The sequence below is a fragment of the Mycetomoellerius zeteki genome, unplaced genomic scaffold (assembly GCF_001594055.1).
Source record: "Mycetomoellerius zeteki isolate Tzet28-1 unplaced genomic scaffold, Tzet1.0 scaffold496, whole genome shotgun sequence".
In the NCBI taxonomy this organism is placed as follows: Eukaryota; Metazoa; Arthropoda; class Insecta; order Hymenoptera; family Formicidae; genus Mycetomoellerius; species Mycetomoellerius zeteki.
Genome location: NW_017257496.1, coordinates 208,592 through 228,258, shown reverse-complemented (window position 1 = coordinate 228,258; position 19,667 = coordinate 208,592). Strand labels below are relative to the sequence as shown.

The window sequence follows — 19,667 nt, the reverse complement described above, 5'->3', positions numbered from 1 at the left end:
TGTAGATAATTCATCGGCAGCTCTCGCGCGAGAAGCGTTTTTTCCATGCTACATCCATAATACATTTTACGTCTCGAGAACTGTATCTCAATACTCTGTCCGTCACCGAATTCAAACTTAGGGAATAAGCATCGAAGAATCCGATTATCCCCGAGGACAATCGGGGTTGAGAGAGGAGATGTATTCAGACACATCCATCGTGTTTGGCACACGATTGCTTTAAGGTGGTTCTTTAGTAAACCGAGTTACCATAGAAATGTCTAATTTTTTTATATAATAAAGTTGAAGTACCGAAATTGACATGTACAAAATTCTACGGTAAGTTAACGATAAAATAAGAGAGAAAAAAATGTTGAAAACAAAACTTTTCACGTATACCTTAGCGACAGATAAGGCTCGCAGACGCTTCTTTGACTAACTACACACAAATCTTACCATAGATTTTTCTAAAAAACGAGATTATGATAGTTTAAAAAATTATGATTTTAATGGTCACAAAAAAGTAACAGGTCAACGGCCATTCTGGAAAGATATTTACGTGCATAAACTTGCAAATAAATTCAACCTCGAAAAGTAAACATAATCTCATCTTGTTTTTGTTCGATAAAGCTACAGCTTGATTTACTATTGTAAGTTCCATACTATTTCATTAAGATATACGCGTAGTTTTAATATTTTATCCAAATTATGCAGATTAAGATACTTTTGGGTGGGCTCTGGTGAGGCATTCCAAATTTTCGGGACTTTATTAAAGAACCACTTTAATCGATCTTTATTTTTTTTTAATAAATTCTTATTTATAAATAAAGATATCGACCTTTATTTCTTAATTTTTATAAAAATTTGAATTCGCCAATTTATGTACGATAAAATTTTATTTATTCCTAAAAATAACATCTCTCTCACGAGTGTATGAGCCCTACTCTTTTTCTTTTTATAAAATACTACGTACGTCAATAACATGAGTTGAAAATATTTTGAACTTAGTTATTCCTTGTGTGTGTGACTTGTGTGTGCAAGTTAACACAGCTTCGAAATTCGATTGTGAAAACTACTGCACGAAGAGCGAAAAATTCTAGAACAGGTATTTGGATAGGTTTTTTTTTTACAACGGTGTTTTCGTTCGATAAGGAAGATATGTTATTTACGACTCAATAAGCGCAAAGAAAAACTAACGACTGCAACAAGCCACGTTGCGAAAACTAAAGTAAATAAAAGAGGAGCCATGAAAAAGATAAGCATGGTTATACTGGAACAAAAAGACGAAGAAAGTTCAGGAATCGTATATAGTATATCGACATTCTATACAAAAAAAGTCGATAGAACGATATCATATAATTGAAATAAAGACAAATAAATGAAATTTACATTAAGCGAAGTCTGTAGCGTACAATATCGTAAAAACATTGAAAGATAAAGACATAGCATTATTTCACATAATGTCAACGTAAATGCCAAAAGGGACGATCCACAGGAGCGATAATTCACGCAGATAAAAGGAAGTTGGCTAATTCTCCTTCTCCAAAACTCTTAAAACTTTATACCAGTTCAATCGACCCACTTAAGGCTCATAAAACAAACTTCTCGAAGCTGTTCGATCGCGTCGTAGAAAAATCCCAAATCGTCGGGCAGTTAAAGTGCCAAAATATATCAACGTTAAGCGTTTCAAAGTGAAGAATTGACGTTCAAAAAACACATTATATTATCGATATTTTTAATTAATATGTAAAAAAATGACGGAAGTATTTCGATGAATATCAATTTATAAATTATTCATCCATCAATTTTGATTCAGAAATAATCAACGCGCGCGCTTTTTAATTTTTCAATTTAAGTGTTTTAATTATTTTCGCATGTCTTTATCACTTTCATAGTTTGAAAAAAACATTTTACGTATCAGGCAAAACAGAGGAAATATTACGCGTATATGCATATATAGGACGTTTATCCTTTTGCGGCTAGTCGCGGAATTACATTGATCGTTCTCGTTGCGATGTGCTGAAGTGCACACTTCTGAAACTATAGGTACCCTTCGTCTGGCACGTCGAAACAGCGAAAAGCACCGACTGCGAGCATACGATAAACCAACAGCGCGCATACGTAACTATCTGCGTCTCCCGTGTATATCTCCTCAACGGGCTTACACGTCGTACCTCTCGGGACTTTAATAAGCGTAACCGACGGAGATTAGGCGAACGGCCGAGGGGGGACAGAAATCTACGAGCAACTCTAGCCGGAGAGACTGCTTGAGGGGCTAACACGAGGAGGTGTCGCAACTGCAGATGTAGTAACTTTATAGAACCGACTACGCGGCATAGTCCAACCAGAACGGTGTAAGCTCGTTTGGAAGTCGCATAAAGTCGTCGACGTCTTCGGAAATTGTGACGATATTAACGATTGCGATGAGAACGAAGAAGGGAATTAGATACCTGGAACCTTCGGCGAACTATGAAATCTTCTTTAGCTCTCGCTTGGTTGGATGGGCTGTATGCCACGCAGTTGTTCATGCCGACCCGACTCGCGGTGGATAATAATAATACCGCACAATTACTCCGTAGATGCCCGAGTTCGCGAAAGAAGGGAAATAAAATCAGCATAAAAGCGAGAGCCGCCAAATGGCGGCCTCGGCACGGCGGGCCTTTTAATGAAAAGTGGACCGGCGAGGGGCAGCGGAGAAGAAGGCGGCGGTGGCCCTTAAATTAATTCACGATGAATTACGTCCGCGCCAGCTGCAAGGGCAGTTGTGTTTATTTATGGTTTAACTAAGATCTTCTTCCTCTAGTCCTTAAAGGCGGATTCGCCCTTATAATTTCTCGGTGACCGAGAGAGACAGCCCGCCTCTGTCATTTTCTCGCGTCGTTGATGAGAGGGAAAGTGAGAGAGAGAGAGAGAGAGAGAGAGAGAGAGAGAGAGAGAGAGAGAGAGAGGGAGAGAGAGACGATAATCATTCTAAAACGACGATTCTCTCCGACGAAATAAGAGGGAACAAGCTCGTCCACGACCTCACAGGCTACAGCGGCGTGTCGCAAACGAGCGCGATTTGGCCCGTCGGGGAAAAAAGCGTCGCGATTTTTTTTCTCGAGTTTTTTTTTCGGTCACCGAGAGAGCGACCATTCATTGGCTCTCGTGAGGACGCTTGAGGATGCTTCGTGGATTTTTTTTCGCGACTGGCCATTTCGACGTAGATTGCAGTGACGAATGTGGCACCTCGCATATTATATCGAATGCAAAATGGGCCATCGGTTAATTGAAGAGTACCCCAGAAAAACGTTGCAAACGACAAATTTATCAGATACGATGTGTCGACGGAGAGAAACGTGATTGTACAATATACAATATCGAGAATAAAATGATACCTCCGAAATATCATTGAACGTGTTTCCATTTTGTCATGTATTTTGGAACAACGTTAACTTTTTGTAATCATTTTGTCATTAAAACTTCTCTCTTTTTTGTTCAACGTCAATATTACTTAGAAACTATTTGCAATATATAATAGAAACTTTGTTACAGTCTTTACTTTGAAGTGAAGTAGGATAGCGGAAGAATTAACTCTCTTCGTGAAAAATTACGTAAAAAAATCACGTAAAAAAAGTTCACCCGATATTTAAGAGCAATTAGGTGTGGACGAACCGATCATGAAGGAAAAATCGATTGAGAACACACGAAAATAGATTTTAATGGAAATTGAGCACGTATGACGCTCCTGCGAGAGAGCTGTCGGCGAGTACCGAAAACGAACCGCGAAGCGTAACGAGACGCAATTTCAGTTGCCATAAAACTTCAAACCCAAGCACCCACGGGGACGCCCGATTTATTTAGCAAGTGAATACAAAACTGTCGTAGCGAGTGATGCGGGAATCGATGCGATCGATTTTATTATCTTTCCACGGTTTGTGTTAGATCCACTTTGTGGATTTTCGTCTGAAAATAGGATGGAGATTCGTAAGCTGAATCGGAACGTCCAACGCTTATTACGTCACGACGTTCGCTGTTGTAACATCAAGTATAATTAGAGAAATTACTGCGAAAACCGAATGTCACGATAACAACGATTGGAATGACTGGACAAGGCTTTGACAGTAATTAAAAATCTATCGATACGGAACGTAAGCACGCTATGGTGGAAATATAAAAATATAATTAGTATCATTCTCTCTCTCTCTTTCTCTCACTCACATTCTCTGTTTCTCACATTCTTTCTTTCACATATGAATTCTGCATACTCGCTCGAAGCAACTCGCGCCAGAAAACGATCGTCACTGATTTATCGAACACTTATTAATCGTTTGGCTCACACCGGAAACGAGTAATCAGATACTTCCTATGATCGTAGGACGCGCGATCGGTGAAATTATTTTTATTGACTTATTATATTTTGATTGAATTGCTCCTGTAAGTTTCATTACAGCTTGTAAGTAATTCTGACACAATATAGACTTTTAAGTATTTTTATATTTCTCAAATCTTTTACATATTTTAAAATGAGCCTTCTCATTAAAAATGTCAATTTTATACGTCTTTTATAATATGTGTAATAAGTAATTTTTTATATTTTTATCGACAATTTTATTATACGTTGGTTATAAGTAAAATTAGTTTAATATTATATATTGTAGTTTTTATATTTTTTCTCGAAATTATAAATTTAAAAGAGTCAGCTGTGATCATGAAAATGTCGGGTGCATTATATGCAATATTACATTTATTACCTTAATTTGACAGATAACGATGTAAAATATTGAGTTTATTGTCTTGCCGTTAAATCGACTAACATAAAAGACTGATAATGAGAGCTAAACTCGTACTGAGAGAGTTATAAGCCTATACTTTTATTCTTAATTTTATTTATTTAAATAATATCCGAAATTGTACTGTTTAATTGCATTACTCGTAAAACATTAATTTATTTGTATAAGTGTTCTTTTCTTTTATGAAAAAATGTGCTCTTCAGATTTCATTTTTTAGTTTCCGCTTTTATAAAATATAAAATGTATCTCACAAGAATAGAGTCTTAGTTAGTATCGCATTATTTTCCAATTTGCATTAAATTCACTATCGACAGATTGCTGATAAAGTTTTCAAGTAAATACCCGATGAATATCACCCAATTTTATTTTAACCGGAAGAAAATTCTAGTATCGAGAACCCATTCTCGAAAACAAAATCCTCGAGTGAACAATCATCGAAAACGACTCTCCACTCTGCTGTTATTGGGGAGTATTTTGATAAAGAAAATCGCATTCAAAAAGATAGAGTACTAAATGTTTCTCCAAAGACATACTTAATTCCGTGTTGACTGGAGAGTTTTGCTATCGAGAGGTGTTAACCGAGAGTGCGGTAAAAACTCCCTTGAGTAAACGGTAACCTCGTGTGGGAAAGAAAAGAAAGTTTGCGGGAGAGGACAGGTACGATCGCACGTCCGTGATCGAGGCGTGTGTGGCGAACAACTTTGGAGTCGCTCGTCCGCGATCGATTCGTTCCGAGATCGAGGGCGTCCGCCAAGACGGGCAAGAGACACCGGCGTTCTTGCTACTTCCGGCTCGAACTCCTTTAAAGCTTTCAATACTCGTTTAAACTCGCGATACATATCCTATTACACCGGCGTTAATCGTAAGGGCTATCTACGAAACGCCACGCCGCTCGCACGCGACTGGAGAGCGCAGCGGGGAGCTGGGGAAAAGTGGCACGAATGTGTTAGTTTTACCCTGACGTATGCACACATATACACGTGCGAGCGTGCCTGTATATGATACAGTAAGTATGTACATATCACGCAAATTTATTGCCGCCGAAACTGAGGAGTTACGCACCTGACTCTTCGATCCGCGCGAATATTATCCAGGATTATCTTCACTTCGAGATATGTTCTTCTCCTTGACTCGTCGATTTCATCTGTCTGTTCAATTTCAGCCTCTATCGTTTCATTATCTTCTTCTTTACTTTTTGCGTTTATTGTTTTTTTCATAACGTTTCGATTTAATTGATCGAGAACTCGTAATTTGATTTGATTTGATGACGCGTGAGTTTCCACATAACGAAATAGATAAGAAATTGATATTTTACGAAAACTCGTCGTTTAATTCGATTGACGCTAGTATCAATCTCATTCTTCTAAATCACTGCTGAGATCGAATAAAACGATGATAGCCTGTGTGTACCGTAATGGGGTTATGCACTAATTTAATTTAAAAGTAAAGAAATCTAGGACATCATTTTAAGTTTATAAGAATATCGAAAATAGAAGTGAGTTAAATTATATATATATTATATCCGACCCCTGAATATAATTAACTTAGCACTCACCGATTCAAGTATAATCAATATATGCCCTGCGATGCACGTCTTCAGCCCCATCTGGTTCATCCCTTCCGCGAGCTTCCGATGCATTGATTAGGTCTACGAATTACGAATAAGCCACTCAGGGAAGACGATACGTCGTCGTCGGCGGCGGCGACTTAAGCCCATTCGAAGTTGTTTTTGCCGTATAGAGCCGAGCAAGCTGCTGAATAGCCAATGAAGATTAAAGCTTGCGAGCTTTTACCTTACGCGGACTTGACTACCGGGGGCGTCTTCTTCGCACTGATCAGTCAAAATTAAAATACGTAAATTAAAGTACGTTTAGAGACTAGCACCCGAATTTTCTCGGATACCTATTCTATCTATTCCTTTTTCTTTCGCGGCAGCTTGCTATACAAACAACTTCGATTCTATGGTCATCGAGTGTTGATCGCATCTAACAACGCTTCTTCTCCGAAAGTGAATTATACCATTGCGAAAGATCGCATTACGAGAACCGCACGTGCGATCGCAAGCTGATGACGAGTGCCTCGACCAAGTTCTTCAGAATTTTTCGGCTCTCTCTCCAGTTTCACCATCACCATCTTCGGCAAACGATTAGAAGCGACATCAGCGGTGATATCAGAACGAAAAGCCGTCGTGGATAAGGATCAGCGCCCGAGCTGACGTTGATCGGTCGTTTCTTGCCGACGCGAATCGTGGAGGACGGCGTGGCGAGCGACGGATAACCCATATGTCCGTGGACCGTGTTATCCACCGCCAGCGGCTTGTTCTCCGTCTTGTCCATCTCCGCGGAACCGAACACTACCTCGTCCTCTTCGTCATAGAACAACGTTAACACCGGTGTTTGCGTCTTCGCCGGCCCCGAGATCTCTGAAACAGGGGAAAAATATGCGATTTTGATGAACTTAACGCAAAAAAAAGAAAGCAGTGTACAATGTTAAAAATAAAACGTTAATTTTCCACACCATTAAAATTTTTGTACAAAAATGTTAATGCATGTCTCAGAAAGTTCATCATACCTTTAAGTTAAAATTAACATTTTATTTTTAACAACCTAATTTAAGTCGCCACTATTTCTATTCAATATATTGATATTTTATACTAAAACGATATTTACTACTAAAACGATATTTATTATTAAAACGATATCTATAAAATAACGATATATTAATACGAGCAGTGGCGACTTAAATTAGGTTAAATTTAGCACTATAGATTTAATAGTATATAATTGGAGAAATATCATACACAAGGATGTAACTATCCGAGATACGATTGGAATATTAGCGTAACAGAAATGCATATATTTAAGGATAAATTTTTTAACTAAATATGTGGAAAAGTTATGTATTTCCCTATATTGTATTTGAAAGTATAAAACAAAAAGTTTGGTAGCGATTTAGACCTGGATAAAAAAGTATTTCAAGAAATAGACGTGTTTTTAAAAAATCATTCAGATAAGAAAATTTTCATTTAAATTAAACTATAAAATTATATTATTAAATATAAATATTAATCACACTGAACTGTTTCAGAGATATATTCCAGTCATTTTGCAGAGACTATACACCCGATATAGCCTTAATAATCAATTTATTGTATAAATAAGCTGCTTGTGGTGATTCCGTGATGCTTTAACGCGACTCGAAACCCTTTTTATTATATTGTTTCAAAAAAGTAGTAATGTCACGAATTTATCAGCATTTATCCTAGAGTTCTGATACTACAAACTTTCTCCATTGGGAATCTCTTGAATAAAGGAGTAAAGGTCAAGCCGGGTTGCTTGTAGATAAGACAACTCAACCTACGTGTTATTCCCTTGTACAGAGTTTAGTACAGATAGTAGACAAGGTGGACACGTGCATGTGTATCTTATATATAACATGTTTTCTGAAGTTTCTATCGGAATATTCCGTAGTAAGTTTCGAGAAGATTGCCTCTCGGTAAAATCGATTGCATTATCTTCTTTAGCGAGTTTGAAATTCCCGATTTTACCGAAGATTTTGTTAACACTAGCAAGTAAGAAACGCGAATGCAGGCGAGACGATCTCTTGTATCGTCATCTTTAAATTTACGTACGCAAATATGTCATCCTTACGTCTACCACACCGGATGAAGATTCCCCGTTCTCGAAATCGATGGGTCGATAACACGCGACGATTTACGAACGCGAAGGGTATACTGCACTCGCCTTATCTCGTCACCCTTCCGCTTGGTACACCCTGAAGGGAAGGACTGTAAGCTAGCCGAGAAATTCGACGTTGCGCACGCGAAAAGATGAGGATTGACCGAAGGGCATCTGCCGTTGATGTAGAGGCAACTCCTCGGAGATTTCCGTCCATAAAGTGACGATGCTTGTAAACGCGGGGTGTGTTTGCCGTAAAGAGGAAATCCTCTTATTCCTATCATCCCACGATCAGTCATGGCGGAGGAAGGCGCGGGACGCCGGTTTATTGACGGCGGGAGCGAGACATGAACAACGATTTTCACGCTGAGTACAGGAGACTCGTTAACCTCGCAAACCGCCACGTTAATGTAGGAATAACAGGTCATGCGCGAGAGTAAATTCCGCTCCTCGCTTCGATCCTACAACGGTTCGCGAGATATCGCTGTAACCGAGTTGCAACGTGCGGCAAAAAGTCGTTTTCACGTCGTAATTCGTTCCTTGCGAGTAGTCGAGAGCCTTGTTACCCGAACGCGTTCAAGATCGTTCCGCTCACAAGTCACGCGTAGAGCGATTTGCACGATGTAATATCCTAAAAGCGGATTTCTTGACGGATCTGACGCTTCAAATTTCTTTTCTCCAATAAAGCCGACTAGCTATTTAACACTAAGAATTGAAGAATATGATAAATCAAATTTTGAAGAATGAAAAGTAAAGAACAGAATCTTATTTTTTTTTTATTTAACATTGTACACACTTTGTTTTTTCGCATTTTGATTTGCGGCTTACAATTAGTTACTGTAAGTTATCGAGAGATTTAACCCTTTGCTGCACGGTGTTGCATATATGCAACACCTTATTCTCTTCCGTTTTTTGATTCTCAAACTCCACTCTTAAGGTTTCTGCATATGCATTAAATTGTTATATGATCCTCAGATACTACTTTAATAACAAGTTAAGTACAGAAGCTTTTATTTTGCAACTTGAATTAGTTATAAACAAATTGAGCGCAAAAAACCCTACTTTTTTAAGAAAAAAATCGATCGTATTTTGAGGGTCGCTGATTACGAAAATGAAGTCAGATTTTCAAAATTCAGGATGACGGATCCAGCATGGCGGACCAAAAAATTTCGAGATAAATAAAACGTTTTTCAAATTTTGGTTCACCATATTCGATCCGCCATATTGAATTTTGCAAAACTGATTCCAGATTTGTAATCGGCGATCCAAAAAAATCCTGTCTATCAATTTTTAAGGCAAATAAAGTATTTTTTTAAATTTTGGTCCGCCATATTGGATCCGCTATATTGAATTTTGCTAAGCTGACTCCAGATTCGTGATCAGCGACCCAAAAAACCTTTAGGTACGAAGTTTCAGAAAATTTGACTGCAACGAATAATTCATACATCAAAGGGTTAAAGTTTAATATCGAATTTTTTCTTGCTATTTGTTATTGAATATTCTCCATAGAGGGAGGGGGGGAGAGAGAGAGAGAGAGAGAGTATTAATAATAAAAATAACGGGAAAAAAATTATTAAAATTTTCTAATAAAGAGATTCTCCATAACATATATATTTAAAATTTAAATGGTGTTTACTTGATATTCATATTACAAAGCAATGTTAGGAAGAAAATAGATGTTATCAACTATAACAAGCAGAAAATTAATCCTGACACGGTGTTTATATGTATAATAATTCATTCACAGTTTGCAGAGCAAACTTTTCACCGTTGACCTCCCGCGCAATTATCTGCCGGTCTATTTGCAGGTTTTATTTTACGGTACAAAATCTTAATCCCTAGCGTTACGACCATCTAAAAGAATAAAACGGAGGAAAAAAAGGGAGAAAAGCAGAGGAAGAATCGCGATTATTCGCAAATGTACACGTGCATTGAAACGAAATGCGGCGCGGAATTCCCCCCCGTTTTGACTGCGTTTCGTCGAGTAATCGAATTAGGTATTCTTTATGGGCTCCGCGGAAAACTTCGTTTGATAACGGTCGAAAAACGCGCTGTGTACTCACCGTATAATCGAATACTACTCTCGACCTCGCCGAGGGAATTTTTGGCTGCACACCGGTACGTTCCCACGTCGTTTTTCTGCAAGTTGCGGATCGTGAGGATCATCCGGACCTCGAACGGTGACTTTGTCACTGTTTGGACGTCGTGCCTCACGCTGGATATTATCATCGCACCTGGAGAAGCATACTCGATTATTCCAATTTTATTGGATAGGAAAGTTGCATGTTGTTTCTTCTCATGTTCGGGTTCAGTATTTTTATTGATTGATATGCGGCAATAAAAAATCCATTCATTATAAAATTACAGAGAGAAATACAGAATGTTTTATGCAAAGGGAAAAGAGATTGAAATTAAAATGATTAAGATATACGAGTTTATGTAATGGTCACATAAAATCCTAATTATTTTATATATTTCTCAACTATTAAAATCATGTCAAGGATTTTTTTTTAATCGAATACAACACACACATTTTTCTATTTCAATATTCCGACTTTTTAGTCATTTCAACAGGAATCTAATAATATAATAAAATTTAAAACCTTACAGCACGCGTATATTAATTATATGCATTTGTTCGAATGCTATTTCAATTAAACAACTAATGTGAAATATATTTATGTTTTACGTTGTGCTAAGAAGCCACGTCTTTTATCATAAATAAGATATCTTGCCCGTTTCCCGCTATGCTTTCTTATTACACGTTGAAACAGTTGCGTATAATGGGAAACCAGTGAAAGGTATCTTCCACGCAAGACGAAATTGCATACGAATGCATTGGAGCGAGGAACTCCGGATAGCTGAGCGTGTGTTAAACTGGAGAACGTCTGGCTCTTACGAGGCGAAATCCACTGCGGGGATATTTCCACGAGTCTAGATAAGTAGTATTCTCTTATATCTATCTAAAGTTTTCTTGAGGAATCCTGAGCCAAGTTATTACACGTTGTTGCGATATGTTGCTGATGCTCGTTGACATTTCGTACGATTTACGATTTGATACCGAAATATTTAGCTTTTTACCGATGTATTTACAAGAAAAAGCCAAAATTTAGAATAATTATTAACTTTGCATTGAGAAATTTTACTTTTCATATTTTATTATTGTATTTTGCATAAAATAAAAGGATAATTTGAATTACCTAACGTGCTGTTTTTTTTTTGTGTCGTCATTTATCTGCATAATCTTAGAACGCGTTTCTAATAATACGAATGAGTTTTTCGACACTGACACTACGATACGCTCAGTGTGTATCGAAATCGCCTAACTAAAGTACGGTCCATAATCGGATTTGTCTTGCGAGAGTAATTAACGTTTGAGTATTTCTCCGCTAGTTACAGTCAGTAATTAGTTAACAAACCAATCGCTATAACGGACTATGCTACTTGTGGTAAACAGTACGCTGAGTAAACTACAACTATTTCACGCAGATGGTATCGTATTTGTTTATATACATGAACGGAAAGATATTTTGTAAATTATTTCTATTATATTAAATTATGATTTCATTTCGCGCGTGGATGTGAAAACTGTATTGTTAATAGTTTTAATTGTTAAATTTATATGTTTTATTATTAAATTTATATATATTTCACTGATAGAAGACAAGAGGGTACTGAATTGTCAATAATTACAAATAACAAAAACAGTGATACGTATCGATCAAGATCAAACGTTAGAATATATTACAGCAAAATTTAATTTAATTTACAAATTTTGAAACTACCTAATTATTTATGAAAAAGTGTACAACTCGAAAAATACAAACGAACAGCTCGTCATCTTTATTTAATTATTTATGAAATTTGAAGTCAATCCATACGAGCAATTATTGACCAGTTGATAAATGTAACAAATTAGGACAATTTCCAATAAACAATAAATAATAAAAAATGTAGCCAACGAATAATATTGCCATTGATGAAATTAGCATTACGGATCGGAAAAACACAATAACTAAATAAAATATTACACTGAAATGTCATAGTATTAAAGAGTAACAGAATGTAATATATTGGTAAAATACAATGCAAAAACTCTATTTTTAACATGGAAGTCATCTCACGTGTTATCTCACGTGTTATCTCACCCTTAGGGTCCTTGACCCAATAGTTAATCGACATCGGCGACGCTTCGACGAAACATTCCAGAACCACGTCAGTTCCCAAGGGCGCGCCGACCAGCTGATTGGGTACCTGAATCACTGGCGGAACTGAAAATCGAAATCGAAAGATATTGTTGCGTTTTCAGCCTCAGTATGACTTACAAGGGAACCTCGCGAGGTGTCAAATTCTGATTTTAATGAAACTTTGTGAACTTGTAGCTTACATAAAGGGATGAATTTAGAACATATCAGTTGCGGCGGAAAAACGGTTTAAGAGGTGATTTTCACCCTTCAAACCGTTTTTCCGCCGCAACTGATATTTTCTAAATTTATCTCTTTATGTAAGCTATAAGTTCACAAAGTTTCATTAAAATCAGAATTTGACACCTCGCGAGGTTCCCTTGTTAGCTTCTATGAGGAACACGATACATCCAATCTGATGGCTCGGACCGTAATTATTATTACTCACAATGAACGTTGATATAAATACGTTTGCTGACCGCGGGCGGAACCCCGTTGCTGGCGATGCACAGATAAACTCCCATCTCGTTCCTCGAGATCTTTGTCAGCTTCAGTTCTTCGCCGAGAAATTCGGACTGATGAACTACTGAGGACATTAAAGTCGAATAAAATTGACCACCTTTGGTACACAGATCGCTAGAGTACTCCAAAATTCGCATCCACGAAGTAAGGTTTCTTTCTAATATAAAGTTACTTTTTTCTCGAAATATCGTAATATGATCAATCAATACTGATTTATTTTACTAATTATAGTTTACTTTAATAATTTAACATGAATATACAATACGTTAGTTACGTTCTATAAATCAGGTACGCATTTACGTGAATTAGAATTGAATATTATTTTATTTAAATTTGAATAATTATTAAGTAAGTCAGTTAAGCGTATCCAATATAGAAAGCGAAACAACTTATTAATTAATAAACGTAAATAAATACATAAATAAAAAATAATTTAATAATAGCTTTGATTAAAATTAATTAAATTAATTTTAATCAAAGCTATTATTAAGCTATTTTTTTTATTGATCGGAAATAATAATTAGCACAAAATTAATAGTAAATATCCTTTCTTGCTTTATCCAAATTAATTTTTTTTTCTGGAGTCTACCAATTTAATTATATATACGTATATAATTAATTAGTAGAAACTGTAGCTGACAATCGGTGCCTCTTGCTATTGTTATTTAATGAAGAATAACCACTATGTAGTCGGACGGAAAAAGAACATGAAGCGAACGACCTGTTACAAAAGCAGTGGTCGATAATCAATAAAACGACAAATGCGCTTAATGATATTATATTCGCGCTAATTATGCTTCTCCAATATTTTATTATGAAACATGATACGCATGTTATATTTTTGTGTGTGCACATTTCATATGCTGTATTTTTAACACGAATTCTTAGTATTTGCAAATCTATTTGTTTCACATTTCTACAACTTAAAAAATTCCAACAATTTGTAAAATCCGATCGAATAATTTCGCGCTTCATACTTTGACATCGTAAATTAAGCAAAAGAAACATTTTTGTTCCGCTCTTCACATATCATTCGTTCTAAATACGTTCATGAGCGTATTCAGATGCAAACAACAAAGTGGCGCGCGCAGATAAGACGAGCGCAATTTGTTTCACCTGCACCTGTTCCTTACCGCGAAATATACTAAGCAAACGGACGGGACCCTCTTCACCTGCGGCCTCGTTATGCTACATCAGCAGTTCAACATGCAAAAACATCGATTTTCCCGAAGGTTCTGAGACACACCCCGTGTGTTTTCCACCCCGCGAATTAATTACGCGGAAACGGTGTAAATGTCGTTTTGCTTGCACTTCAAACTTAATCGAAGTACTATGAAGTCTCGATGAACGACACGACTCCTGTTTCCCCCATTCAAATCTTAAAAGTAAAAGTTTATTCTTTGTTCGCGTTTGAAAATTAGTTCTTTGAAAATAATAAGTTGGAACGGAAAGCAGGCATGAAAAATTTAAAAATATATTTCTCGAGTTTGTATTGAGAAAATTAAAAAGGTGAAAAATATCTCGGAAATTAGAGAATATTCCGTTTAATAAACAGTTCTGAATACTTATATTACTGAAAGATTGATGATTTTTTATGAGTTTCAGAAATGCAATCAACAGCGAAAGAATCTAAAAATTTCTTACTTATTAAGTAGTGCAGCGTAGAAGAAACTACTTCATAATTTTACAGTGCAGATCTAATCCATCCATTTGTGCGTTTGCAAAATTTCTCAGAAATGGCTCAACTTTTTCAAATTATATTTTTGGCAATAAATATCTAAGAACCTTAGCTTCATCAAGGCAAAATATGAATCCATTTATCGTAATGGAGTCAAAGATCAATTCTTTAAATTCTTTGGAGTAACTGAGTAAGATTTCACTCCTTTGGAGTGAGGTTCACTCCAAAGAATTTAGAAGGTTAATGAAATTTTCAGTAATAAAGGGCAACCAAATAACTTAATTTTTTTAAATTTTACTATGTTTCGATATTTTTAATCATGTTTTATCAAGTTAAGTGTATATTTTTCACTGTATTATTTAGAAGACAACCGTTGGAACTGTCCCTTATCAATTTTAATAGGCTTTGAATATATTGTTGAGTATAAAAAATATTAAACCTATATTTTTTAAATCTGCTTTTCTCTAGATTTTGAGGTCGAAATCCTTCGAGAACACAGATTTTTTTATCTTCGAAACTATAAGGTATATGAAAAAATATTTTGTATGAAAATTTTATAGTAGAAAACAAGGAAAGAACAAGGGCAATAGGAGTCAAGCGCGGGAGACGTTGCGCAAATAACACGACTATCGTAGCGTAAAACTTCTTTATTTTACTAAAGCGCTTACATGTTTCGGCTCAATTTTACAGAGTATTTTATATCTATACTCTTATGGTATATTCACATTTTTCGAAAATGTCAAAATGTTTTTAACTTACTGCCATTCCCAGATATGTTTCGATCCCTAAATTTTGAGATCAACAGATAAAAAAATATGGATCTATAAAGTTTTATCCAAATGACGTTTTATTCAAAGGCCATTAAAATCGGTAAGAGACAGTTCTAACAGTTTCCTAATTAGTTACATCCGTAAAGGATTTATTTCCAATGTTAATTAAATCTTGTGATAATCACGAGACTAAAATAAACTTTTCCATGAGTCTGATAATCACTGCGATTGTGGTGTCGACAATAAGCCGCTGGAGTCGGGTCGTTCAGAGGTACAGATTCGCGCTCGGCATATGTTACACCCGTTGCCGCGGCGTGCATCCTTGGACCATGTTGACAGTACAGCGAAATTTGCCTGCTATTAGTATCACCACGCTGAAGTGAATACTAAATACGTCGTTTAGCTGAGACCAACGCAACGGTCGAAGGCAAGGCAGGACCCTTTGTTCGGCTCGCGAATGGTGTTTTCCGACCAACGTTCATTTTGCTGCCGCTTCTCGAGAGTTTTTGTCAAAGAACATGCAATAATTTCATACTGTTGAATATTTCGATCCAATTTTCTCGACACGTACAATCCAGAATTTCTTTGATTCGTTGAACAATTATAGTCCAGTAAAAATTAATATCAAGCAATCTTGGTTTTCTGATATCGGGTTATTAATTATTAGGATGTTTTATTCCAGTAATTAAAAAGGAAAAATCGATTATAAGTTCCTCAAATTCCTTAACAAGGAATTCTCTCACTGATTTTGATGGGCTTTAGATATGTTGTAAAGCATAAAAAAATGTTAGACCTATTTTGTTATCTACTTATCTTATAAGGTTTAAAAATCGAAACAACCCCTCAAAAATAATTTTATTCATTTTCAATGAATTTCTTTGAAACTATGAAATATATATGAAAAAATATTTTTTAGAAAAGTTTCACCACGCTGTGCCCGTATTTCATACTTTTATTTACTTTTCTCGAATATGTCGAAGATAAAAAAAACCGTTATTTTTAAGAAATTCTTTCGATCCTAAACTTTGAGATAAGCAGATAAAAAATATGGGTCTAATATTTCTTGCTGCTTTACAACATATCCAAAATCCATCAAAATCGATGAGGGACAGTTTTAACGATTCCCTTGTAAGGGCAACTTTCGACAAACTGTCATTTCGTATCTAAAATGAACGACTCTCCTATTTTAATACGAACATAAATTACGAGAGAATCCCAAAGAAGGTAAACGCGTGTGTTCTATAACTGGCTCGATGTTAAACGCGATGGAATTCGACATTACGTTTAATGATCCGCGGAATGAACGACGCGACGGTGGCCGGCCATTCGGGCAGAACCCGCGGGGCGAAGGCACATCATCTCGTATAACATCAGCAGAATCGGTTTCCGGGCGAAATTCATCTTAAAGTCCGGAACCGCGATTCGTAATGAGGGAATTTGAATACTAACGGGATCGCGCGATGTGCGGCATGCGCGCCTAAGGAAAACATAATTGTATATTCCGCCGCTATATCGGCGGCGCGGCGCGGGTGTCTACCGTCTATATTAAATCTTACCGTGAGACTTCTGGTTCGGGGCGCTTCCTGCAAATGGCTCCCGAATTATAATGGGCTTGCCGTCTTCCCGACGCCAGGATACGCGCGGCTCGGGTACGCCTCTCGCCCGGCACGTTAACTTCACCTGTACGTGTTATGAAACCGGAATTATAAAGAGAAGCGAGTTCGTTATTGCACTCCACTAATACCGTGCTTCATCCAAATATATTTGGAGGAATAAAAGGGAGAAAGAGAGGGACGCGCGCGCGCGCGCGCGCGCACGGGTCTCCGTCTCTATGTAAAACACGTACGCGCGCGCGAGGACGCTTGCTGGTACAATGGCGATTCGCACGGATACTCGAGCGGAAAACGAATCTATGATCGCGAGGGGCATGAAATATCCGGTGGGATGCCGGACGATTTTTAACGGTTACCTGCTCCGTCGCGCTCGCGCGGCCGATTTTATCGAACTTCCTTCGATTCTCGTTAACGGAGGTTCAATTTAACGATATATTCGTTTCTGGGTAGCTTTTAATAATACAAGCGATCCGAAGTTATTTTTAACCGAACGAGGTCAGACGCGATTAAATCAAGTTGATTTTCATAATTTGTCGCTCTAACGTGTGTCTGCATTCGCAGTCATCAATTATGAATATCGGCCTGATTTTCATCGGTTACAATGTTGTGGATATTCGAAATGAACGGCAGCGACGCGGGTTACGAGTTGCGAAACACGTACGCGAAATGAATATCTGTGTGTTCTACAATGGAAAATATAAACGGCATGTTGACAATTAACGACACGACACGTGTCGCAGCATACTACGCTGTTTGTTCACTCGCGTTCCACTGACACGCCGCCTGCTGGCTTGCAATATCTGTGACATTTTTGGATGAACATCGTGTTAGCACGGTCCCAAAGTACAACGTAAGTTATTGCATGTCGTGTATTTTGCGTAATTACCTTCAAAAAAGCATAAAATAAGACGCGAGTCTCTTAGCTTCTCTAAAAAAGCTTTTTCTGCGCCTAAAATTTATAGCTGCCTACAATTTAAGTAATAACAGTAACTACTGATATCTATAAATCTCTGATTATATCTTGCCACAATTTTAAAAACATTTCCAGAAAATTGAAAACAGTCGAATAAAATGAGTATAAACTCATTAATATATGTTTAATATTTTGTTGTAATCGTACCTGATCTGATAAAGTTTTAAATTAATACTAATTTCATCGAGACGTGGATATAAATTTTACATAATATATCAATTTCGATCCGATTTTTGAAAATAAACATATTTTCGAGAAATAAACGAAGGTATCGACTGCAAATACACATATATTAGAAGGATATATTTATAATTCGAAGCATACACTTTCGATAGAACGTTAAACATTCTTTAAGAAGTATTACTTCGGGAGAGTTTGGAGCAGTTTACGCGAAGAGAGAATTTCGCGTTTTTGTCAGGAATCTTATTAATTTTAAATTAAGATCGCAAAGCCGAGGATAGATATTTTAAATGTGATAGCTCTTATTGCTGGAGGAAAAAATAAATTAAAAAATCTTTCGGTATTTAAATTTTTCGGTACAACGTGAAAACATGGGACATTTTATAGAATGAAATGCGATAAACCGCGAAAAATCTCCGCGAATATAGATCGAGAGACGCGCCGTTAATAACAACAGTTATGGTCTGAGAAAATTATTTATTTAACTCGATGGATTCGGTTTCCTGCGTCAGAAAACGGATGGACACAAACCAGAATCTCGATTAAAATTTCAATTTTTTATTAACTTTATCTAACACGGCAGATCAATGAAAGTTTCAGTATTTTTAAACGATTATTTTGAATCTGCTGTTGATCATAACTTTTATTAAAATTATTACATTAAAGGTAATGTGGCTTTTGAGAGAGAGAGAGAGAGAGAGAGAGAGAGAGAGAGAGAGAGAAAGAGAGAAACGTTATTCAACGAAATTTCTTACACGTTGAGATATTACTTCTAATATTATAATATTTTAAATATACAGAATGACTATTTGGATCGTATTGAGAATATCTATATAAAGTTCATTAAAATTGTACAAAGTTTTATGAAACTAGAATTTGATACTTTACGAGTTTAGAAATAAGAGTACTTTTGCTTGAAACTCTTTTAGCTCTACACTGAGAGAAATGTTTTAGTACATTTAACCATTATTTTGTTATGTGACTAACCAAAACTTTTCTCTTATCTTTTCGTTAAAATTGTATTGCTCTAATCAAAATTTTAGAATAACCAAAAAACTTGTGTTGTTCTAATTAAAATTTGGTTAGAATAATTATTAGAGCAACACAATTTTTAAATAAAAAAGCAAGAAAGTATTTGTTAACATTTCTCTTAGTATACAGGGTGTTTCCAAATTAAATGGCAAAACTTCGGGAGCGTGTAGAGGAGTAAAAAACTAAGAAAAAAAGTCCTATAGACATATGCTCCTTTTTGCTTTGTTTCGCAGGAAATCACGAAAAAAGAAAAAAATATATTTAATTTATTATTTTAATTATTTTAT

General features: G+C 36.4%; 1 protein-coding gene across 1 annotated transcript in view; it reads right to left on the bottom strand.

The window, feature by feature from the left end:
• Positions 1-6,877: 6,877 nt before the first annotated feature.
• The window catches only part of LOC108727466 (lachesin), a 46,249-nt gene continuing 33,459 nt past the window's right edge, over positions 6,878-19,667 (bottom strand). Inside the window, exons 5-9 of the mRNA XM_018455609.1 lie at positions 17,139-17,262; positions 13,061-13,198; positions 12,577-12,699; positions 10,492-10,662; positions 6,878-7,173 (exon numbers count right to left, since the gene is read on the bottom strand). Coding sequence (XP_018311111.1) covers positions 6,878-7,173; positions 10,492-10,662; positions 12,577-12,699; positions 13,061-13,198; positions 17,139-17,262 — 852 coding nt within the window. The remainder of the gene's footprint in view (positions 7,174-10,491; positions 10,663-12,576; positions 12,700-13,060; positions 13,199-17,138; positions 17,263-19,667) is intronic.